Source organism: Gymnodraco acuticeps, unplaced genomic scaffold (assembly GCF_902827175.1).
Source record: "Gymnodraco acuticeps unplaced genomic scaffold, fGymAcu1.1, whole genome shotgun sequence".
Classification (NCBI taxonomy): domain Eukaryota; kingdom Metazoa; phylum Chordata; class Actinopteri; order Perciformes; family Bathydraconidae; genus Gymnodraco; species Gymnodraco acuticeps.
This window is the reverse complement of record NW_022991632.1, coordinates 473,478-498,497: the sequence shown is the minus strand read 5'-3', so window position 1 is coordinate 498,497 and position 25,020 is coordinate 473,478. Positions and strand designations below refer to the sequence as shown.

Sequence of the window (25,020 nt, the reverse complement as noted above, 5' to 3'; positions counted from 1 at the left end):
TACTAAAAAAATGTATAATCAAATTGCCAATTAAATATTTAGTAGGTCAACCTGTCAATTGAATGTTTCAGCAGTTTTTTGTAAATCTATTGTCATTATAATAATGTCAGTGTGCAGTTAACTTTGGGAAAATAAACCACTTGCATCTAAGGACTCTAACAATCACTGTGAAACACGAAGAAATATAAAAGTATATTATTGAATACATAACAGCATTTAACAGTTATCGTTTATTTATTAATAGTTTTTCACCTTTTAAATAAATCAGCAATAAATTGAGGTTTGCTTTCAATATTTGTTTCCTTTTATAATTTGACAGTTGTGCACACACAGACTTAGATATTTGCTAAATTGTATTTTTCCCTAGTAAAATATGCTATGTTATCTAAAGATGGCTTTAAACTATTTGCACTCCGACATTAAAGTTTACATAGTGTCCTTAGGTTTATGCAAATATACAACATTTAAAAGTGCATTTTACAACGTTACCTTTCATGAGACACTAAATCAGTTGGGGCTTTTTTTTGTTTCATTTGAATGGAATTACTGTGAGAAAATGGTTTGACATTTCTAAATGCAAGCACAGTGAAATGATTAATGTTTGTCTTGAGCAAGTGCTCTTTCCCAAACTGTGTGTCTTCTGTACTTTTTACTGAGATTTCAGGGTGTATCTCCCAGCTTGAATACTCTGTGATCTAGTTGTGGATGGCATTGATATGAGAGAACATAAATAAATCACTACCACAAGATGGGTTGTTGCAGAATTTTCTTTCCATTTTCCCTTTTAAGCTCCATGACTGTGTATACACACACAGCTGATCTACAGATACACCCAACAACAAGCTGGTTCTGCATTTGTATGATCGAAAAAGTGAAACACCTTATATGCTCGTTTTTTACATATAATATATGATAATTGAGTTTGTCTGATTGAGGCAGGTTCTAATAGTGTTTAGCATAACGTTTTGCTGCAGGCTGAACAGATTAGTGGCTTACACATGGGTCATTTTATATCAATACGATGTAAATATTTCCTAAAAACCCACATTCCTCTGAATGCACGCCCAGTTTTACATATGACTATGGCTAAGATCAAACTAATAGAGTAGATTCTAAATTCATCTGGTAAACAAAACTGGTTTAGTTCTTAACTTGCTATAAAAATGAATAATACATGAAAACATCAAATTCTTTACAGCGGAACGTAGTCCTGCAAAAATTAAGTTTGTGCTTTGGACCTTTGCAAGTTTCTTCACAATGAAGTTTGATAGTGCACACAGCTCCTGAACTTTTAATTCAACTTTTAATACTGTTCATATTAATGTATCCTTTTTTATTGTATTTTCTTTTGTTATGTTAATCTTTGGGAAATTATATTTCTTGCTTGAATCCATTATTTGTCATTGTTATTCCATTTTTAAATGATCTTACTTTGTTTATGTTATCAGAATCGGAATTCCTTCATTCGTCCCACAAAAGGGACATTTACGTTGTAACAGCAAAGTATAGAGACCAAGAAAATAAAACACTATATTAAAAAAAAAAGGCATGCACATAGTATTTTTTAAATACAAAATGATCACAATTTACAGAAGTACACATTCAGGTAGTAATGCACCAATACACTGAATCAAATTCCATGTAGGCTATGTGAGAAACTAGTTGGCAATAAACCTGATTCTGATTCTGTAGAGGGGTTTTGCTTCGTTTATATCTTGATGTAGTTGCTTCTTGTTGCCGGTAGAGGTAGATAAAGATTGCAGAAACGCTCAGCCTCGATAAATGAAACTGTCCTCTCCCGGCCGCCGTCACCGGCCCGCTGCACAGTGAACGAACGGCAGTTGGTCTTCTTTACCCTTAGCTGTCTCCTAAAGATGGCGAACGTGGTGCTGGAGTTTAAGGCTTCAGCCGGGGACTCCGAGCCCCAGAGCCGCCCGGTGCTCATCATCGGACAGCAGAGCAACCTGCAGAAGGTCTCCTGGAGCCAAATCAAAGGGAAACTGCAGCCGGTCGTTAGCAAAGAGGTATCAATGAAGATGATTGGTTTGGTGACAGCTAATGTTAGCGCTATGCTAATCTAGTTTAATGAATGTAACGTGAACAACACGCTAGGGTTAACTAGTCCCAGGAATATAACGCGAGTGAACTAGGTATTTAGACAATTAGATATAACAACAAGCAGTGGTGGAAGAAGAATTAAGACATTTTACTTTTAAAAGTACCAATTAAATTACTACATTTAAATGCATACACACTCTGCAAAAGTGGAAGGATCAAAAATGTATTTGGAGAACCGAAAGTAAGTAGGCTACTTATTATCTTGTAAATCTGGTTTCAGATTGTTATATTATTCGAGTTAAGTTTATTTCAGATTTATATTATATATAATATTACTGAATTCAAATTCGTGTTGCACATTTTTTGCACACATTTTATGTGCACAGTCTCCTACATTTTCTTCACCATAGGTACATATGGGGCCAATTTTAATTACTTTGTATACTGCTTGGTAGCCTAACATTAATGCCTAATGATGCATTTAGTTGTTTTGTAGTTTGTATAAATAATCACAATTTACCAAGAAACTTGTAAACAGGTATAAAATCATTTAAATTAATTAATATTGGCATCTAAAACATAGTGGCGTATAAGTAAAAAGTAGCATTACATGTTAAGAAATGTACTCGGGTAAAGAACAACTACATCAATAAATGTACAATGAGTGAAAGCTTGTTTTGGGTGGCACTGACAGGTCTGTGCAAAGTCCTCCAAAGGTAATTGTTCAAAGGTGACAGCCAGTCTATGACAATGATTCACCAACATTATAGTTCTGCTTTTTGGTTGTCCAGGGTGGTAAAAGTGCTATGCCATACTTAAGCTGGCCATTGTGACACAGGCTGGACTCTTTGAAGCCTGTCGGTTTTAAAACTCTCATCTTCTTTTATTATTATTATGTTTTTGATCAAATTAACCGTTGGTCACTAATATTGAAGTGATGAGTCTTCAGACCCTCCAAGCTGCACATACACACACTTCGACACACTGATTATGACCACAGCCTCACATGGTTTATAACGAATGGTACCTGACTTTCTTATCCTTAACATTAATATACAGAAAGATGGTACAACTTAACATTCAAATGGATAGAGCCAACTGGTATTATTTTTAAATATAAATCAATATGCCAGTTATTTTTAGATACACTGTTTATTACACAAAAATGGTTTAATTGCCCCAAACAATTGTCCAAAGCCAAAAGAAAGCCATGAATGACTAATACAATGTTCTACTTATCTCTTTCTTTTCTATATTAGTGGTCCATATTTGCCTTTTCAAGTTTAAGTGGACTCTGAAACAATCCTTTAGTCAACTAATGTATTTCTGCTCCACCGTCTCTTTTCTCAGATCTGGCAGGCGGCTCTCAGTGGTTTGACCCCGAACCCCACGGACAGCTGCCCTCTGTACCTGAACCATGCTGCGGTGGCTGCCCTGCCTCCACGTGTCAGCAGGCACAACAGCCAGTCCTCTGCCAACTTTGTGTCCCACCTGGTTCGCTCCAGCCTGCCTGGAGGAAACAACCGCTGTATTGTGGTCAGTATCTAAGGAATTGTATTTGTTCTTGCCTGTAACCTTATAGGATGAGGGTTTGTTTTCCTTTTCTCAGCTCACCCAAGACGTCAAGGAGGACTTTAGGCTGGATCAACTGGGTACTAGGCCTGTCACGATAATTAATTTTGTTGGACGATACATTTTCCCGGAAATTATTGCGATAAACGATAATATTGTCGGCACCGTTGTAAGACCATTTTAGACCACTGACATAATGATAATATATAATAATAATTCAAGTACATCCTTTCAAACAGAACTTTGTATTGAACATTCAACTTTGCAAATGAAATGTGATTTAATATTCAAATATATAAATTATATAAAATAAATACATTTAATTATAACAAATTAATTAAAATCACACACAACCAAAACAATCAATTAAATAGACTCAGGCTGGAAAACAGAGCTCTCTCATATATATATATATATATATATATATATATATATATATATATATATATATATATATATATAAATAAATATGAGCACACATTGTCTCATAAGCAAAAAAAAACCTCCTTAAAACAACAGTCAAGTGTACAGTCCACTGTCCATACAAAGACCCAGATGCCTCAACAGGCCATATCCAAATCTGTACAGTATTTCAAAGATTTCGAGCAAGGAATACCAACATGTTTACATTGTCGGGCAAATGCATCTTTGAAACTGTAGGGAAGGTGGGGGCTCTCGAGCTGCCGTGTTTGCTCCCAGGTGGGAACACGGAATGGGTAGGTTGTGTTTCAGGTGCAGTTTAAGGTTGGTCGTATTGCTAGCTTTTGTTGCTACCTTTTTTAAAACAAATGCAACACACCGCCCGGCTCATTCAAGTCCGTAGGTTCGCCTCGTTGATTTGGCTTAAATCCAAAATATTCCCACACCGGAGATGTGTTTATTAGGTTTTGCAACCACTTCCATTTAACTTAAAATTCCCCTCGAGTAAGTCACACGTTGTCTCCTGCTTGTCTCTATATTATTCATTTGGCTGCTACACTGCTGCACGCGGAGTGTCCTGACCTGGCTGTGTGTCAGGACAGCAGCCACAGCGCTCCTGGCTAAAATGCTGGTCACATCCTTATGTAAACAAACACGCATGTAAACGGCAATTTATCGAGCTCAGAAAAGTTATCGAGTCAATTTTTATTTATCGTACGATAAGTCAATTTAATGATTATCTCGACAGGCCTACGGGTACCATCCTTTTTTATAGCCGTTTTCTCATATGCATTCCGGAGAAACAGGTCCACATTGGCCCCACGCACACATAGTCACCATAAACAACCAGGTCTCATGAGGCTCCTTAAATGTGTCTGACAAAATGCTTAACCCTTACTGAGACAAGTTTCCGAATCTCTTTGTTTGTTAGACATTCCAGTTTCCATCCATTCTTCTTGGCTTTACGCCATCCATGATAGAAAGGTCATCAACCTGCCCACTCCCTCATGATGAATGCCCAGAGTACACGTGGCTCTATTTTCTTTTCCGTACATTACACAGACAGATTATGTTTTGATGATTGATTGCATACAGTTTTTCCCTTGTTTTGACAATTTCAGGATTGCAGTGCATTTGTGAAGGGGCCTAAAACTCCCTCACCTGAATCCGTCTCATCCAGTGTAAGGGCAGCTTGTGTGACTTGTGTCTGATATGAGTGTCACTTCCCTCTCCAGATGGTGTGTGAGCGTTCAGATGTGTTTGCGTCCTCCTGTGCAATTGCCAGGGCCTTCCCCATTTTCTCTCGCCGCACCACTTCTTCACGCAGGGCTGAGAAGAAACACGTCACCGTGGAGATTATGATGGTCGGGGAGGATAACAGTGCTCTGGATGTCGGACAACTTGAGGTACTTCTTGATGATGGTCCTTTTTTTTTTAACACAATCTTTTGAAGTCCTTAAAATGTGACTACTACTGTATACTTAGAAATAGCATGTTTTTGAACTGCAGCCTGCCATAGCTTAAGACTTATTTTTTCTCTTCAGTGTCTCGCTAACGCTGCTCATGGAGTGCGGATGGCAGCTCGTATTGTGGACACACCATGCAATGAGATGAATACAGATCACTTCTTGGATGTAAGTAAACTGCATCTCTTTTGGAAATGTTGACCCTTGAACAAGAACATGGTTATTTTTATTTTGCTTCAGCTGCCCCCGCTACAAACATTCATTTCTGTTTCAGGAGATCAAAGCTGTGGGAGCTGAGCTTGGAATAACTCCAGTGATCATTCGTGGAGAAGAGCTGAAACACAGAGGATTTGGAGGTACATTGTCTGTGATCATCTTATAACATGACATCTGACCTGTTGGAAAATCTGATTTACTGTATCTGGCCTTTTTATCTCAATGTTTTTTGTTGTAAATATACATTTTGATTTATCTGTTTTCTTTCTCTCTACCTTGTAGGTATCTATGGAGTGGGAAAGGCAGCAGAGCATCCTCCTGCACTGGCGGTCCTGAGCCACACTCCAGTAGGTGCGACCCAAACCATTGCATGGGTGGGCAAGGGCATCGTGTACGACACCGGAGGACTCAGCATCAAGGGAAAGGTAATCCTGTTTTTCATCTGGAGAAGTGATAAAAACCTCAGACACTGTGAAACGCCAATGTGTTCAGCTTTTATTCTTGTATCAGTTATCTGTTTGCACATAGTTGCTCTGGCATACACCAGTTTATGTAGTGCCTTATGCAAATAGAACACTTGAGCTTACTTAATTGGCAGGGATATGGTTTTCTGGCTCTGCTGGGTCCTTTTCTGGTCAATAAATGCTAGAAGTGCAGCCTTTTAAAATCCAAAATTAAATTCCCTTTTCCTCATAAATAAATGTTTTTCTTGTAGACCTCAATGCCAGGAATGAAGAGAGACTGTGGTGGAGCGGCTGCCATTTTGGGAGCTTACAGAGCTACTATCAAACAGGTGAGCTTTCGGATCATCTGTCCCAGCTGTTCTGTCGCTCTGCAGCTCTTGAGTTGTTTTATTCAGAATATCCTCTCTTTGATCCAGGGCTTTAAAGACAACCTCCATGCAGTGTTTTGCCTCGCAGAGAATGCAGTTGGACCTACAGCCACACGGCCTGATGATATCCATACTCTCTACTCTGGAAAGTGAGACTCTCTTTAATACTAATGTATCAAATGACATGATTTGATTTGAAAGTGCTGTCACGGTATGACTGCACCAGAGCTGATCGGTCTTGTGACTCATCAGTCTTTTACACCATGATGGATATTATTTTACAAGCTATAACAAATCATCAGGAATAAATATGGGCTCTGGTATTCAAAAATACTGTTTTTATTTTCAAGGACAGTGGAGATCAATAACACTGATGCAGAGGGCAGGCTGGTGCTGGCTGATGGAGTGGTGTATGCCAGAAAAGACCTCTCTGCTGATATTATTCTGGACATGGCCACACTGACTGGGGCACAGGTGGGTGATAGTTTTGTTCAACCTTACATGGCAAGTATGAACTGGCGATTCATCCCCTATAACAGGAGAATAGATATCAAACATGTTAACCAACACAGCTCCTGAAAAGACGAAAACCATCAAATGAACTTGACCTCCTAATAAGCTTTGTTGTTTGTTTTTACCTGCAGGGGGTCTCCACAGGGAAGTACCATGCTGCGGTGATGACTAACAGTGAGAAGTGGGAGGTTGCATGCGTGCGCGCCGGCCGCAGCAGCGGAGATTTGGCCCACCCTCTGGTCTACTGCCCCGAGCTACACTTCAGCGAGTTCACCTCTGCCATGGCTGACATGAAAAACTCTGTGGCAGTAAGTGACAACATACTTTTTCCAAGGTTTTTGAAGCTCTTTTGCCAAGTTTTGTTAACCCTCTCTACCGGCTTTCGCTGCTTGTTTAGTACAAATAAAGCCTACAACAATGTTTTTCTGTGGCCATATCAGAGCCATTCTGGAATATTTTGTGGTGGAAACTCTACTTTAAGGGCAACAAAAAAAACCTTCAAACCTAAATTCATCTTGCAGGTCTTTGGAAATGTTCCATTAGAATGGTTCAGTGTAGATTATTATAGCAGGAAAAATAGCTATTTTTGAATTATTCCATATTTAGTAGCTGAAAACAGTATTGTCCGCCATTATGGTATGAAAACTTAATGTATGGTTTAATCGATTATCAAAATGGTTTCCTAACTATAAGTGGACTAATTATTGCGTCTCTAATTTCTAGTTGCATAAATTCATTTGATGTTATCATGTATTGATGATCTTCCTTTTCTTGTTTTGTCAGGACCGGGAGAACGCCCAGAGCTCCTGTGCCGGACTCTTCATCGGCTCCCACCTGGGCTTTGATTGGCCAGGTGTCTGGGTCCATGTGGACATCGCCTCCCCCGTCCATGCTGTGAGTAACCATGCTTTGGTGTGCTGGGCTGACATTGGGCCATTAGTTAGGGATTTATTTATTTTGTACCTTGTTTGCATGCTTGTTCTCTGCTGCCTTCAACTGGCCTGACAAGATATGTCTTAAGCTGAATCATGCACCGCAGCAGAACAGGAGTGACAAACCGATTTACATGTTGCTCTGTAACTTTGGAGTCTGTAAATATTGTTCAAACGTTGTCTGACTTGAGCTGCTGGTATTCTGTGCCAGATGTTGATGTGCACATAGACCTACAGGGCAGAGTCCTGCACGGGTCTGATTTTCAAGACCCTGCGACGTCCAATATCGAACCCGCCCCGCTACCCGCACATATTGCCAATTAGTTCTGCAACCCGACCAGTCGGCACAAGATCCGCAACCCAACCCGAACCCGCATATATATATATATATATATATATATATATATATATATATATATATATATATATAGCAGTGAAAACGTGCAATTATTAACACACACAGTTGCATATTTGTCTCAAAAAGCGTGGGATGTTGGTTATTTTCTCCATCCAGGATGACACCAAAAGCCTCCCAGATGTTGGATTTCGCTCTTGAGGAAGTGTTATTGAAAATGCTGTATTCTCCGCTAGAGCTTCACCTCAGCCATTTCGAATGTGGCGCGCTCAGCAGCAGATTGATGCGCTGCAGAGGTTATGATTATGTGCGGTCCCGAGGGGGAGAGGTCTGAAAAAAGTGTTTGACAAAATACCACCCGCGAATCACTTTTTTTGCGGGTCACCGCGGGTACCCGACCCGATGCAGGACTCTGCTACAGGGTCACGTTTACCCAACTTTTGATATAAAACCTCTAGCCAATGTGCGAGGTCCTTAACAAAAGTCAGTGTAGTCTACTATATATATATATATATATATATATATATATATATATATATATATATATATATATATATATTAGGGCTGTCAAACGATTAAAAATTGTAATCAGATTAATCACAGCTTAAAAATTCGAAGTCTCCCTCCGTAGCCGGTTGGCGTAGTTTTGGCACAATTCCGTTGTACAGACCGACGTTAACAGCAGCCCTGTCTGTGCACACGGAGACCGACTCTGTCGTCCGGTGATCTAACCGCCTTCTGGAAAAGCTTCACAAGTACGTCGGTACGCAAATGCGCTTTGTGACACAAGTGACGGTACGCATTTCAGAGCGATTACGCACATAACCTGCGTACCAGTTATGTGCACGGCCTGTACTACAGCAAAAGTATTCTCCGTCGGGACTTCCTGCAACAACACCACGCCGTTATCAAAGATGTTCTATTGAGAAGACGATCACTACGTGACAAAAGTTTTCAAAACCGTGGCTACTGAAATCAATCTTACTAACTGCTGTCTGTGCAATTTACTCCGCGAGTTGGCAGACTTTATTTTGCTTCCTTTAACATCATTTTTCATGGTGGGTCTAAGCCATTTCTTGGTATGGGTGTAGCCTACCCCAGCCATACCCTGGCGCTGCCACTGGTGGCACGTAAGGGCCAGCCATTCTGCACATGCGTTAAATGCGTTAAATATTTTAACGCAATTAATTCAAAAAATTAATTACCGCCGTTAACGCGATAATTTTGACAGCACTAATATATATATACTATAATATTACTTTTTCATGGCCTTTCTAAAAGCTTCTGGGACATTTGTGACATACTATGCTGACTTTATCTGGGATATACTACTGACCTCTTCCGACCTACAATTCCATTTCTTTTTATGACCCGAGTGTAACCAAAGCAAAACATAATGCATGTAATGTAATGGGTTCTTCTTTGGACTGTGCCAGTTGTTTTACTAGCATGGGCCAAGATGTTTTACCTGTAATCCTGCTGACAGGCAAACCTCCTTGAAGGTTGTAATAGTTATAAAAAATGATCCAACGCTGTCCTGGTCTTGTGATTTAGCTTGTAAAACAATAAGACTCATAATCACATGTACTGTAGTTAAGCCTGCAGTATATGTTCTTATCAGCAGTTCATTGTTTTTGTTAAATGTAACAAGGTCGGATGTCTCAGTTACATTAACCCATTAAGAAGATAACTTCAGGGTAAGTTTACAGTAAAGACGCTGAAACCTGAACCATGATTTGTCTGTATGTTGTCTCTGCAGGGGGAGCGTGCAACAGGATTTGGCGTTGCTTTGCTGATGGCCCTGTTTGGTCAGGCTTCAGATGACTCCATGCTGAACCAAGTGTCTCCTCTGGGTGCAGCCACCAACACGTCTGAAGACAAGATGGAGCGTGACTGCAAGAGGCGAAGACTGGTGTAGAACAAACAGCGGCAAACTCCACCAACCCTGATCATGACACACCCAATATCATACAGTTAGAGTTAAATCATTTAAAACTGATTCAACTTCCTTTGTTTGACAATTCACTGAAAAGTTTGCTAAACCATCAGTACATTGGGTGTGTGTAATACATGATAAAAAGCAGGCCTTTACTGGTATTTGTCCTCATTACTTAGCACTTGCTGCACTGATCAGCTCTATAGCTTTTTGATTTTTCAACTGCTCTTGATGAAATTGCATTGATTATAAAATCTTCATGAAAGAATAAATAAGAAATCTTAACTGTTTTTCAGCAGAGTATTTTGTAAATGTCCATCTTTTACTGTAAAGTTTTACCTTGTAAAACATACACCTTGTTTTTGCTATCCACCTCATCAGTAGGCATTGGTGTTATTGATACTTTATGCAATCAAGAATTAAAGGTTTACATGTTCTTGTGAAAGATTGCTCGGTTTCTCTTTTTTGGTAACCACTGAAATTCATATCCACCCTGCTGATAATTGGGTTGTGTAATGTCGACCAATTGGAGGAGTGAGTGTTTACTGTGTTGGATGAGTTATTCACATGTGCTTTGTCAGCACAAAATGCAAAAACAAGAAGTTAACTTTAAGTAATTATTCAACAAACTCAAGCAAAAGTAGGTTTTTCCACCCTTGTGACAATCAAGCAACCTTCAATAAAGGCAGTGCCAACTGACCTCTGCTTGTGAAGTAAAACTCACCAAAATGCTGACTCATATCTTGTGCATACAAGCTTTTAGGAAAACTTATTTTGCTGAGAGATTACATTTAAAGCACTCCTCACCTCAAGTTTATTCTTCAAAATAACTTGTCAGTTTCCTTTCAGTTTTGCTGAAATCCTATTTTTATTAGGCCATCTGTCAGTCCATTTTGTTTGCAATTTGTTTTTAAATAACAAAGTTGATGCCAATTGGTTGTTTTGGAGTCACCAAAACAACCAATTGGCATCAACTTTATGTGCAAGTCTTAGTTCTGAGAGTTTTTTGCCGGTATTTTTGTGATGACTGGTTTGAAGACCTCAACATCTTACAGTTGGGGATACAAATCTTTATAATGGTGAATTTCAAAGAACGGGCATAAAAGTGGTTGACTCAAACTGCTGCATAAAGTTTGCAATCAACTGAATGTCTACAATATTTTACATAACATTAGAAGTATATTTTTGCCTTGTAAATGTAAGAATAAGGGTTTTGCCTTTCAGCAATTTCTTTGTCTTGATTTGATTTAAATAGTTGCCATAGCATGTGACCTAATGACTCCATATAACATTGCGGAATTGTTGACAACTACACTGGACAAATAGGACACACACCTTTTGTGTGTTTTATTGCTTTTATACTTTATATGAAAATGTTATATACAAAATATTTGTATTGAAATATATTATATATATATATATATATATATATTAAATTGTTTCAATGTCACGTGACCCAGTGCATCGAACTGGACCAAAATAAGGATACCAAATAAATGCAGCAAGTAGGATGCAACTCTTTTATTGGATTTAATTGATTTTATATTTTTTGATGAAAGGCAATTCTGCATTTTTTTATTGAAACAACTATTTGTGGTTAAATTACTTCCATGTCACCAAGCGACTCACACTCTTCTTCATCAACATATAATTCTGCCCTAATTTTCTAGTGCTTATTGTTTATGTACAATTGTTTTGTAGCAGTATCTTTATATGAATTCCCTGTCTTGTAACCAGCTTGTAATGTTCAAGATCCTTCTGCAACAAAAAAACCTAACTTCCTCATAAAGCATATGGGATGTGATTTATGGTCACATGAGTCATGACTGCAGTCTCGGTAGCGGTTTATCACATGGTTTATCAGCAGAGTTCCTCCACAGACTCACTCACCGGCTTCGGTCTCTACCGTCTCTACTAGCGACATCTGAAAGCCTCCTCTCCCCGGTAACGGAAGCTTAACGACCGCTGCTCGGTGTAAAGATGGCTCTGACCGGTTTAGTCCTACTGTTTTCGGTCGTTCTGTCCTGTGTGAGCGCCGGAGTGTTTTTCAACCAGAAGCAGCCGTGTTATGTCCGCTCCCCGAGGAAACACGACTTCGGGCAAAAGTGAGTTCAAACTATCTGAGACATGTTTATAACAAGTTAGTTAGGGGCTATGGAGGAGTGTTACACGGTAATGTATGTAGCTGGCTAGCTAACATTTGCAAAAAATAGCTGTTAGTTGCTTCATAAAGGTAAGGGAACTTCATGTCAACAAGCCTCTGCAGAGGGACTCTTTATACAACGTTATGTCATGCAAATACTTAGGTGTAGGGAAATAAACAAAAGTAGCTGGAGAGTTATTTCGATTCAAATGGGTAGTTGTTTACTATCATTCTTGTTTTTCAGTATCATGTTTTTCAGTATCATTACTTGCAAGTACAATTAAACAATGATTGTAAGTGACTTTCATTTTCTGCAAATCACGAGTTGTACTGAATCACAGGTTGAGGAAGTTAGCAGTTCAACCAAAGCAGTATCATTCTCAATCGTAAAGAGGACATGCAAGGTGGAATGGCACAAATATACGGAAGAGGATTAGGGTCACATGAGAAATTATTTTGGATGTGACCAAAAGTAAAACAAAATTATTTCTGTATTCAAGCTCAGAATTCTGACTGTTTTCAGAACTGACATTTTTTTAAAACAACTTTTGGTTAAATCCTAAAAATAAATCATGTGGTCCTAGTCCTCTTCCAATCAGTTCCATTATTCCAGAAATCATTTTATGTCAATATGCTCCAGGAAATAGCCAAAGTAAAAAAAAAAAAAATCCCAAAATGCCAGATTTAAAATGACATCACCTTGGACATTAAGCAACTGTTTTGGAATATCATCCACCAAATAATTAATTGTGATAATAATTTGTAGATTAATACAAATATTAATCTTATTTGCAGTCCTAAATGTGTGTTGCTGCTACAGATCTAATGTATATAACCACCTTTCCATTCACAGGACTGCTCCTCGTCCTCATGAGTATTTAAACATTTCTGAACTGCCCAAATCCTGGGACTGGAGGAACATCAATGGCACCAACTTTGTGAGCACGACCCGCAACCAGCACATCCCCCAGTACTGCGGCTCCTGCTGGGCCCATGGCAGCACCAGCGCCATGGCAGGTACGAATCAAATAGCTTTTCGGATCAGGGGCTCAATTATTTTGGGTCGTAGCACTAGCAGGTGTAAAATACCAGCTCCTCACATGACTCTTCAGACACATTTGAATATAGCATCGAAGTGCCACTTCCTCTTTGCACAGAAATGATTAACAGAAACTGCTCTGGTTTTCAGTAATTCTAATTTCTCTGTGTTTGCTGTGTCACCAGATCGTATCAACATCAAGAGGAAAGGAGCGTGGCCCTCTGCTTATCTCTCGGTCCAGAATGTGGTGGACTGTGGGGACGCCGGCAGCTGCCATGGAGGAGACCATAGCGGAGTGTGGGAGTACGCTAACTCACATGGCATCCCAGATGAGACCTGCAACAACTACCAAGCTAAAGACCAGAGTAAATAACTTTATATTTTAATAGATTAGACACTTTCTCTTAAAATGTAAGTATTCACAGTCAATATGAATATTACCAGATCATTATGTCTAAAAGCAACCGATTACATTAGTAATTCCCTATTAAGACACTTTCTGGGCCAATGAGGGTGATTCTGAATTGTCTTTTGGTGCACAGAGTAATGTTGACAACACTAACCTCCAAAGTCTGAGCTGTAACATGTTCTGTGTTTCTTTCTATAGAGTGCAAACCCTTCAATGAGTGTGGCACCTGCACCACCTTTGGAGTGTGCAACATTGTGAAGAACTACACCCTGTGGAAAGTGGACGATTTTGGAGAGGTCAGCGGGAGGGAGAAGATGATGGCCGAGATCTACGCCAGAGGACCCGTCAGGTTTGAAACGTTTTATTTTGTGTTACGCCCAGAATGTACAAGAAAAAAAGATAGCAATGCTTACCCGACACGACGAAAAGAACGGAAGGACGAGCCCCCAATTATGTTACGCCCAGGCCTAGGGGAACCTAGGCGCAGCACAAAGTTGCACTCTCCCCACTCCCAAGAACATGGACACCAAGGCAGAGAAAGTGTTTGGTCATTTAATTACCAAATCAGAATCCAAAAACACTTTCACAAAAACATGCTGAAAGTCTTTTTACAAATATAGCAAACAGGAGTAACAAAACGAACTAACCTTTAACACAAATATCTTACCTAACAAATGAGAAAAATAAACGTACAGGCTTCTTATCTACTCTAACATAAAACAAATAATCCAAAAGAAAAAGGGTTTTGCAATAAAAAAAAACAAAGACCGGTTTAGCAGCTTTTCTTCCTACAGTCTCACAGCAGAAGAGAAGGACCGGTATACGGTAACATGTAGGTGCACAGCACAACAGCACAACAGCACAACAGCACAACAGCACAACAGCACAACAGCACAACAGCACAACAGCACAACAGCACAACAGCACAACAGCACAATGATCTCAACACGGCAGAGTCAGGAGTAGGAGAAGTTGAGTCAGAGAGAGCGACAGAGGAACTGCATGGCTGCAGCTTAAATGCTCCCCTCTTCTTCAGGTGGACCAATCAGCAGGTTGAAGGTAGCTAATCAGCTAACGGGCACCACCTGCTTGCTCACTCACTCACACACACACACACACACACACACACACACACACACACACACACACACACAGGAGAAGGGAAACATATCTACACACAAATGACATAACGACCCAGAGTCGTAACATTTGGTAAACATTATGGCGTTGGCTTCATCCTTTTTTGTTGTTGCCTGGTTTCGTTGTGCAGTATTTCAACATCTTTCTGTTTTTATATTAATCTGCCCTGTTTGTTTCCCCCAGCTGTGGGATAATGGCCACAGACACTTTGGATGCATACACCGGAGGTCTGTACATGGAATATCAGGAGAATCCTTCTATCAACCACATCGTGTCAGTGGCAGGGTGGGGAGTGGAGAACGGTGTGGAATACTGGATTGTACGCAACTCCTGGGGAGAGCCATGGGTAAGTGTTGATCTAATGAAGAACTTCATACAGTGCAATAGGATGTCACTTAAAATCATGAAAATCTTGTCAATTCAAGAACAAATATCATAGGTTTTATTTATTAACAGGAAGCGCAGTTTATCAGCTACATTGAGACTGTGTGGATGTGGTTTAATCAAGTGTGACTAACAGTGGCCTGACCCTGGGCTTCCTTTAGCTAAACTCTGACGGCTGTTTTGTCCATAAAATGTTAAGAAAATACAAATTGGCCTTTTTGTAGTGTACTTTTCCAAATTTGTGTTGACATCTTTAAATTCATTGCTGTTCAACTAACAAAATCAATATTTATTAAAGATATATCATTTGTAAAAACTCAACTGGCCCCACACTAGGTCACCAAACTCTCTCTTTTGTTATTGACTGAGACCCGCAGTGGCAGACAATTACATATTGTTTGTTAAAGTTACTACCACTAACCAGCACAGCCTCACAATTGACAAGCAAAAACTCTTAAGCATTTTTACTTGAAAAAGTATAATGATGATTGATCAATAATCCCCCCCCCCCCCCCTCTCTCCACAGGGGGAGAAGGGCTGGCTCAGGATCGTGACCAGCGCCTACAAGGGAGGAAGTGGAAGCTCCTACAACCTGGCGCTGGAGGAGGACTGCATGTACGGAGACCCAGTGGTCCCCAAGTGGTATCTGTAGATGAACCAGCGTCACTTCACACGTCTTCGTGTCTCTGTTAGAGGGAAGGCTTTTATGTGTAAAAGTTGAAAAGGGAATATGTTCAGATTTTTTTCACAAGGTCTATTTTCTACACTTGTTATCAGGGGATCAGTTCAGTGCCATGGTCTTCCAGCTGGATCTCAGACCTGCTTGAATCAACGTACCACAGACAGTGATTACAAATATACATTTATCAGAAGGGCTGAAACACATCATTGCTAATTTCTGCTAACTTCATGCTCAGCCAGCTGAAAAGCCATATTAGAGAGGGGAAAGATGCAAGACATTCTTCGGTTTACATCAAGAAGACTTGCTGTGTTTTTTTTTTAGATAAGATAATGCAAGCTGACTCAGCCAAAGAACACAGCTTATTTGTCCTGCACTGCTCCAACACTGAATGTTTTTAGTGTGTGGTGTTTAAAGTGTGCCTTACATGCAGTTAAGAATACGTTGATATCATTTTCTTTTCACACAATCTAAACATCAAGAAAAAGGAAACGTTTTTAGTTTTTTTTAAACTGCCAATAAACACAACTTTTAAACTGATGTTCCTCTGTTTACCCGATTCAAACATGTCTGTAAAATATGTCCTGTGGTGACGTTATTACAGTTTACTGCATAGATGTCATTAACTGTCTTTATTTGTCCTCTTAACGTGTGGGGCCATAATCCATACTTGAGAATTTTTTTGACTGCTGTGCAACTTGTCTGTCTTCAGCTCTACTTACGTGTTTCCCAATGTTACGTTAATTATAAGACTGAAGAAAAAAGTAATGAAAGAAAGTACATATTTAAGATTTTATTTTAAAACTACTTGAGGCAACATAAAATATAGAAAAATCAAATATACAGGTGAAAAAGAAAATGTTTAGCTGCATCTTCAGAGGCTTCTCCTTCGACCGGTCTGTTCTCCATCAGCTCAGTGCCATTTTCCTGGTTGTTGCCCCGATAAAAACTAAATCGTTCTCCTGGAAACACTGAACAGTCAGTCTCTGAGCTTTGTGCTTCAACCTCCAGCAGAGCATTAGGTGAGAACAGATCGTCTCCCGGTTTGGTCTTTCAGCTCCAGTGTCCTCTCCACATCAGTTTATCATGATGAAGTTTGATTTGCAATGAGCTGAAAAACAGGGAGTTTACATTATATTCATGCACATATCTTTGCTTATGCAGTAAGTTAACACATTTAAAAACAGACGTTATTTTCCCAGTCTTTACTGTTTGTGTGAAAACCACCACCTTATTTTTGAGTATTTATCCTCGAGTTAAAATGTTAGCAGGTCACTTACATATGAACTCTGCCACGGGGTCGTGCTCCCCCTCGATGCGGATTGTCCCCGCGATGCTGTCGTTCTCCAGGATGGGCAGGAAGAGCTGAACGAAGTCTGACGTGTAGGGAGGCGCGATCACATCCAGCACCTGCAGAGAGAAACATTTCAGTACCATCCGTTGCTTTGTTTGAACGCAAAGATCCTTTAAAATGGTGCAAACGTTTCATTTAAAGACGCTAATGGAGATCAGAAGCAGTCGTTACCTCAGTGACAAAATATCTAATGAGGGAGATGTCCGTGTTGAGTTTCTCCAGACATTTGCGGATGTAACCCACAACAGGCAGCACGTAGCCACGACTCAGCAGGTGAACCATTCGGTCCAGCAGCGTCTTCTTCAACTCCAGCTGGGGGGGGGGGGGGGCACATTCACAGTTACAACATACTGCAGTATTAAGCACCGACAACCCCAAAACAAAATAGAGATTAATAGTGAAGAGATTGCAGCATCTCTTGTAAAGTGTTTGGATTACTGTGATTTATAGTCATTTACCAGAAAGTCATGCTGTCTCCTATTTTCTGTTGTGATATAGCATATAGACACAATAAGGGAAGTTTCGCTTGGTTTAGTTTTGGTTAGCTTCATCACCGTTGCAGTAACACTAACTGACCTGCTCCATGACGTCCAGCTGAGAGTGCTCCGTCTCAAAGAGCTTGATGAGCAGCTGGAGGACCTGCGGGTGCAGCAGCTGGTGACACGTGCAGATCTGTGTGGAGGAAGCATTCATTTAGATTTAGCTGCTTACTGAAAGATAACATGTTTAGGTGTGTGTATGGTAGTGATGCTGTACCTCGTCCAGTAAGGCTAAATGCACTGGAGTGTGGTCTGTCTGCAGCTGGAAGTAGCGCGGCTCGGACACCGTCCAGTCCACCCATTTCAAAACCCCCATAGCAACCACTGGAAACCTGAACACATAAACAAGAAGTGAGAATGCCGATATATATTAATACTTTTTATACAAATGAAAACACTTCTGTAGTGATGAGCATCTAGCAGCTGTGGTAAAAGCTGTCACTGAATGCTTGATCTTAGTTTCCTGATTTAAATCATACTGCTTTTGTTTTTTTTAGGCGAAGTTCCTGCACAGCACAAACTGGTTTTACAAGTAACATGTTTATACTCAAAGTATTTAAATAGAGGCAGTTTTGGAAATGGGACCAAAACTCATATCAGATTTTTTTGTTATTATACTAAGCCTGTTGCGATGAGGAACCAAGTCCTTTCATTATATCTGGAGGATTATCGAAAACATCTTACAATTTTTCTCATTCAGTCCCTCATGAGCTTCAATCTTTCATTTATTTACCCAACTACTGAAATTCTCCTTTTATAAATATTTCTTCCCCCAAAGCGATCATTAGAAGCGTGTTTCGTCACGAAAGACCCCTCCCTCCCTCTTCTACAATAATAACACGTTGCAGGGTTTCCGTGGTCTTCTCACCGGATGCACTGGTACAGCGTGCCCAGTTCAGCCACCAGCTCCGTGGCTCCTTTGTTCTCGTTGCAGCACAGGTTGTGCACGGTCTCGATGGCTTTAGAAGACGACTTCAGCTCATCTTTATTGATGTTCACTCGCTTGTTCTGCAGTCAGACAGAATGTTCAAAAAGAAAATAGATGAGCATTTTGAAAGGAAATAAGTAACTTAAGAAAGCAGGTTGTTTCTCTGTTGACAATTTTTTTCAAATGTGACCAATATCAGATTCCACTGTAAAGCTGTCACAGCCCTGAACTGAGCAGCATGTTCAAAAAAAGTCTAGAGAACATGCATGTTTATGTCCGTTTATCTCCAAGATAAACATGGAGACCACTTTGCTTTTTTATACTACGTGTCAGTTCCTCTCCACAAGACTCCCACAAGTGCATCATTGAAACTGACGTGGATCCAGAATGATGTGAAAGTTGCATGCTCAAACTGAGGTCGCATTGCAAAAAAAGAAAACCTGGATCTTATTATTAGGAACTCATATAAACGTGAAAAGATCAGATTGAATTTGTTATCAATAGATGACATGATAGAACAGATCTGATTTAATTATACAAAAACCCCATTTGGGCCACTTTAGCCTTCAGTCTGAACCTAGTTCAACAAGCTCTAACAACACAGACACATCAGCAGCTGTTCTCTGTACCTTTTTCCACGTTTCCACCACACTGGCAGCGTAGGCCAGGATGTGGATGTATTTGTGTTTGTGGTCTTGGTTGATCTTTGATCCGGGTTTAAACAGTGACTGCATGAACAGGTCCAGAAAGGCAGGCACTCTGATCTATAGACGAGGAAGAATAAACATGTCAGCCCCTTAAAGAGCATGTAGAGGAAACAGTTAGGGTAAAAACAAACTCCGTCCTCACCAGCTCCACAGGAGGCGGGTCCATGCTGCTGAACATCTTGAACAGAACGGTGATATCTGCAGGGTTCAGGGCTCCTTTAGACAGCATGGCCCCCAGCGCCTGGCAGGCCCGAGGGTAGGCTGCCGCTGTGCCGAGCGCGAGGGTTATCTGACTGGCATCGTGACCTCTGTAACATAAACACAAACTTAGAATTAGTATCCAGATTTGGGAGGATTCTTGGTTGTATTCCGCAAAATCATTCCAAATAACTATAACTGATACACCGTGAAACAATAGAAAACAGTTGAAGTTACCGCTCATGTGCCGACTTCTGCACCTCCTGTCCGATCCTACGAATAGCTGACCCGCCCTGCTCCTCCTGAGAGAGGATGGACATCATGGCCTGGGCGAACAGGTAGGTGTGCTCGCCGTGACAAACCATCTTCTGCAGGAGAGGAGGAAGAAACTCAGCAAAGACCATCACATGCAGCAAACAGAGGATTAGGAGATTAGGCTTAGCAGCCTCACAGCAAATTCTGGCAGGTTCTTCTCCAGGTTTTCTTCTCCTCCGTCCATCAGCGTGGCCAAAGACGTCCTCAACACCCGGGAGAAAACCTCCAGCTGCTGGCAGGCTGTGGACACACTGGTGATCTCACCCTGATAGCCTGCGTCTGAGATGAGCTAAACACAAACACATGATGCTTCTGAAAAGTGTTTTCAGGCATAAGAATGCAAAAAATAACAAAACAAACAATGGTCCAACATTAATAAGAGGCAACGACACAGTGACTTTAGCAGCTGAACATATTGAGTCTTTATAGCGTTGAACTATCAAGTCATTGTATTTATTCATTCAACTATAGTTTAATCTGCAAAAGGACAACATCATTTACCAAAATTCATCTAAAGCTGCCAGCATACAAATCTTCCATTTGTATATTTTTCAAAGAGTAAAACATTTATGGTGATAATATATGTATATAATATATATATATAATATATATATATATATATATATATAATATATATATAGAGGGTAACAGGTTGCAGAGAAGGCCTAGCCCGGCCGGGGAGTGTGGAACGTAGCCACAGACCTACTCCTTACCTCTAACCAATTCAGGTTCCAGTGGGGACCTCTCTCCCTGTGTGCCTCTCCACCTCTGTTTCCTACTTCTTACTTGCTACCCCTTTCCCTCAACCTATCCTAAGGGAGTGCATGTATGTAGACCCGTTAGTTTAGCTGCTATAGGCTTGGACTGTTGGGGGGGGGCTCCTTACTCTGTCTTTCTGGCTGTTTGTACCTGTGTACTCTCATGTTCCGATTAACCCAGTTTCCCCCAAATCTCTTTTTTGTGTCCATATATACGCCGGGATCCTGAGTCGAGGCTAATCCTGTTGCTGTGGTCGTGTGTCCTGGATCCTCTATCCTGAGTCCTGATCTGAGTCCTGGACTTCGAGTCGTGGCTGAACCTGTCTCTGCGGTCCTGCCAGACTCTCACTTCCCTGATGGCTCCCACAAGATTGCTGACATCCTCGTGGATTCATCTTCTTATTACAGACACATGCATTTCCAAACATTTGGACTACCTATGCTGTAAAATGTATTATCTTTTCGATTTACACACGACATCTATTGCACGTCTGTCCGTCCTGGGAGAGGGATCCCTCCTCTGTTGCTCTCCCTGAGGTTTCTCCCATTTTTCCCTTTAAACTGTGGGTTTTCTCCGGAAGTTTTTCCTTGTACGATGTGAGGGTCTAAGGACAGAGGGTGTCGTTTTTCTCATACTGATATTCTGTACAAACTGTGAAGACCACTGAGACAAATGTAACATTTGTGATATTGGGCTATATAAATAAACATTGATTGATTGATTGAATATCTTTAGATTAAGCATAATTCTGGAAGATTGAATTAAAATGATACATACATTTTTGGCACCAAACATTAATTCCCATTTATCTGATGAGGAAAGTCAACAAAAGCAACAGGGCCAGAAACTGCTTCACTGATACTCAAAGTATTACCCCTCATATGATCGTACCTTGACAGTGAAGTTAAGCATCAGGCAGTCTGGGTGAGCCTCTGCCAGCTTATAGAACAGATCTCTCCACGTGGTGTGAGCTATCATCTGCTCCAGCCAAGCAGGGGTCTGAAACACAAGACAGTGGATTGGTTTGGTTCATTAAAGCTGAACTTATATGTACTGTTTATCTATGTGTTAGCAACAGAGCGTGTTAATTACTAACTGTATAAAAATACCAGATGTAAACATGTCGGAGTTTGCAAAAAATGCTTATTTACAACCTAGATGTTAAGATGTGATAAATACAGGAAAGAAAAAAACCCAGAACTGATCATTACAAGTGACAATATTCTGATGCAAATACACAAGAACAAATTAGGAAACACTTTGTACACAACATCTTCAGGATGTGTGATCACTTGAGAAATCTCACCTCTCCCTCGACTGTGAAAATAGAATCAGCTTTCTGGGGGTCAAAGTGTTTTATCAGGAGACTCTTGAGGTGATTTTCTACTCGCTCTTGGACCTGAGCTGGCTCTACACCTGCAGTCAAAATAAAGAAATGACATATTAATGAATGGCAATCATTGACAAAGAAAGTAACAATCAGAGGAGGAAGAGGAAGTTATTTCCCAGAAGATTCTGCATGACCATGTAGCCTGACACCTACCCATCTGGATGAGCCACTCTGCCAGCAGGTTGACGGTCTGAGCCACAGCAGAGTAGTTTTCAGAGAGAAGCGCGATGACGTGTTCTGGAGAGCCTCCGGACTGGAAATATCTGAAAAGAATATGATTTCAATCGTTATACTCTCAGTGGGTCTTTAGGGTTGTCGTTTGAGCTTACATTGGCCAACACAGAAGTACTCCTGTGCAGTGCCAGTGTTCAGTTATTTTGGGTTCTCATTCTCAGTTTAAACGGTGTTGTGTGTTTTTAGGTAGGTTAGAATCTGGTGTATAGCCAGGAAGCCTCAGTGTTTTGGAGCTTTAAATAAAAAAAGAATTGATTTAAAGCATTAAAAAAAATCAAGAATCAAAATTGATAGAAGAACAACACTATAGAATATGTGCAAAGGTGCTTACGTTTTGAGCGTGTTGAAGACGGCAGGCTCCATGATGTAATCCCTACTGGAGAATTTCTGCAGGCAATCTTCCTGGATTTTCCCATCATTTTCCCCTTCCACATATTCCTTCACAAATTAAAATCGATACATGAGTTTATGCTTCAATATTGGCTCTTGTGCTTACAGAAACATTTAAATTGGTAACAACATTGAGATGTCAGAGGAAGATTGACTAGTGCTGCATACAAAAACGTTATACTTTATGTATTGACAGGGTGAATGTTTACTTAACGTCCACAAACAAAAAGGGACTTGTCAACAATGATGGGGTGCTTCATGTTGGTCTTTATCTTTTACTGTTCAATGTGCAGGTGCAACATTAAACAGAGGCAGCAACTGAAAAATATGTTCATTATCGATGAATCTGACAAGGACTTACTTTATAAATCGTTTGCACTCTAAAACATCAGAAAATAGTGAAAAATCTCCATCCCAGTATCTCATACTCCAAGGGGATGTATTTATATATTCAGCTTTATGTTGTATTAAAAAGATAAAAGCAGTAAATATTGGAGGAAAATCAGGATGAAAACTGCCTTTTCTGACTTTTTGAATGAAAAATAACGAATAACAGATCAAAATAGTAGGTGATTATTCTAATGATAATATATAATTGATGCAGCTTAAATTAAACATTAATTAATTAATTAATTAAACATAACAAATTCTAACTGTGAATTTGTAAATGTTTGCACAATTACAAATTGCTATGTTTAATGTAGAGCTGCAACAATTAGATTTGAATTAAGCTTTTACCGCAGGCTTTCAAATGTGAATCTGTACAACCCTAATACTATTTAAGGTTACGCACAATAGTATACATGTAGTAAGGAACATGGTAAATGATCTGTGCAACAATTAACGTGCAACTTTAGATGCCATTTTTAAAAGTTAGTTAGCCTGTAGCCGGCTCAAAAAATGGAGAACATCTAATGAGTGCATCTGTGTTGTCATATCTTTTTACACATCACTTGTGTGTTAGCTGACGGGTAATGTGGCGTTGTCACAACAAACCAGTAGCTTGTGCAGCTACAGAGAAGCTAATGCTGCTAAGCTAATGTTAGCTTAGTAACTGTGCTCTCTGGTCAGCAACAAGTCTCACCATGGGAGCCTCCCCCGTGCCCTCCCAGTCTCGGCCGCCACCGCTGTAGTATTCCTCGTCCATGCTGGCGGGGGAGAAGTAGCGTTTAACTAGCTACAATAACCCAGCTGTAAATTATTCCAGACTTTATTTTACCGTGGATGATGCTAGCTTGTTTAGCTAGCAAGCTAACAACAACAGGAGGAAAATGGCGAGTGAGTGAGCAACAGGCCACGCCCCCTGCTGTACACTGTTTAATTCCCTGAGTTCAGTCTGTAAGGCACCTCAGGCTAAACGCTTTTGTTTATATAAAACAATTTCACATGAACTATCCACAACTTGTTAGGGCAAACCTTTAAATCAGGATCAAAACAAAAACAGAAGAATACAACCATACATTATTAAAGCCAAAAGTGTACAGTTTAGACATTAAACAGTGTATTAGGACTAGGCATAAAAGTAAGTAAAGTAAAGTAGGAGGATTATATTTTTTGCATAGGGTCGAGGCATTTTCTTCAATGTGAAGTGCTGTGTTTCTTTTTCCATTTACAGGTACCAGTAGTATGTATACAATTACAAAACAACACACACAATATGTACAATACACCTTGATAACGCCTACAATGTAGACATATTTTTGTCTGTTTAAGAAAACTGCACATGGTGTCTTTAAAAGTGAGTTTTACTGGTTTTATGCGATGGAAAGCATAACAATAAATATATTGTATTTGTATCTATATAAACACCTTATAGAATGCATTGTTTTATATTTTATTATGAGTATGTTTTGTCAAAAATGTGTTTGTTTTTTTAAATCATGTGTTTTTCCCAATGGTATTAACTGATAAAGACAACATGTATTTCCTCATACACACAAGTTACAGACACAGTTGTTTCCTGCTTTTGTTTTAAGGTCCTGAAGTAAAGCATTTTCCATTTTAAAAAGATACTGTGAGTTTCTCAGAGGTATTAAAAATCAAATCACAAAGATCTCCGGCAGGCAAAACATTTTACATTCACATTTGAAGACATTCAAGGCGATGAACGAG

General features: G+C 39.9%; 3 protein-coding genes across 3 annotated transcripts; 2 read left to right on the top strand and 1 right to left on the bottom strand.

Moving 5' to 3' along the window:
• The first annotated feature begins 1,787 nt into the window (after positions 1-1,787).
• npepl1 (aminopeptidase like 1) lies at positions 1,788-10,745 on the top strand. Its single transcript, XM_034198186.1, has 12 exons — positions 1,788-2,024; positions 3,409-3,594; positions 5,286-5,456; positions 5,595-5,684; positions 5,791-5,872; positions 6,015-6,157; positions 6,448-6,525; positions 6,613-6,713; positions 6,915-7,038; positions 7,209-7,385; positions 7,861-7,971; positions 10,124-10,745. Exons 1-12 carry the CDS (start codon positions 1,875-1,877, stop codon positions 10,280-10,282), a joined length of 1,572 nt encoding a protein of 523 aa, XP_034054077.1. The 5' UTR covers positions 1,788-1,874; the 3' UTR covers positions 10,283-10,745.
• Positions 10,746-12,105: 1,360 nt separating this feature from the next.
• On the top strand, positions 12,106-16,634 carry ctsz (cathepsin Z). Its single transcript, XM_034198287.1, has 6 exons — positions 12,106-12,405; positions 13,297-13,460; positions 13,668-13,847; positions 14,090-14,240; positions 15,215-15,377; positions 15,942-16,634. The coding sequence occupies exons 1-6, from the start codon at positions 12,281-12,283 to the stop codon at positions 16,065-16,067; spliced, it is 909 nt and encodes a 302-aa protein (XP_034054178.1). The 5' UTR covers positions 12,106-12,280; the 3' UTR covers positions 16,068-16,634.
• Positions 16,635-16,867: 233 nt separating this feature from the next.
• nelfcd (negative elongation factor complex member C/D) lies at positions 16,868-24,221 on the bottom strand. Its single transcript, XM_034198286.1, has 15 exons — positions 23,993-24,221; positions 22,850-22,956; positions 22,438-22,547; positions 22,201-22,310; positions 21,786-21,893; positions 20,272-20,424; positions 20,058-20,188; positions 19,765-19,930; positions 19,545-19,679; positions 18,856-18,995; positions 18,205-18,319; positions 18,025-18,120; positions 17,620-17,760; positions 17,375-17,504; positions 16,868-17,205 (listed from the first exon to the last, which is right to left on the bottom strand). Exons 1-15 carry the CDS (start codon positions 24,053-24,055, stop codon positions 17,171-17,173), a joined length of 1,740 nt encoding a protein of 579 aa, XP_034054177.1. The 5' UTR covers positions 24,056-24,221; the 3' UTR covers positions 16,868-17,170.
• Between the last annotated feature and the right edge of the window lie 799 nt (positions 24,222-25,020).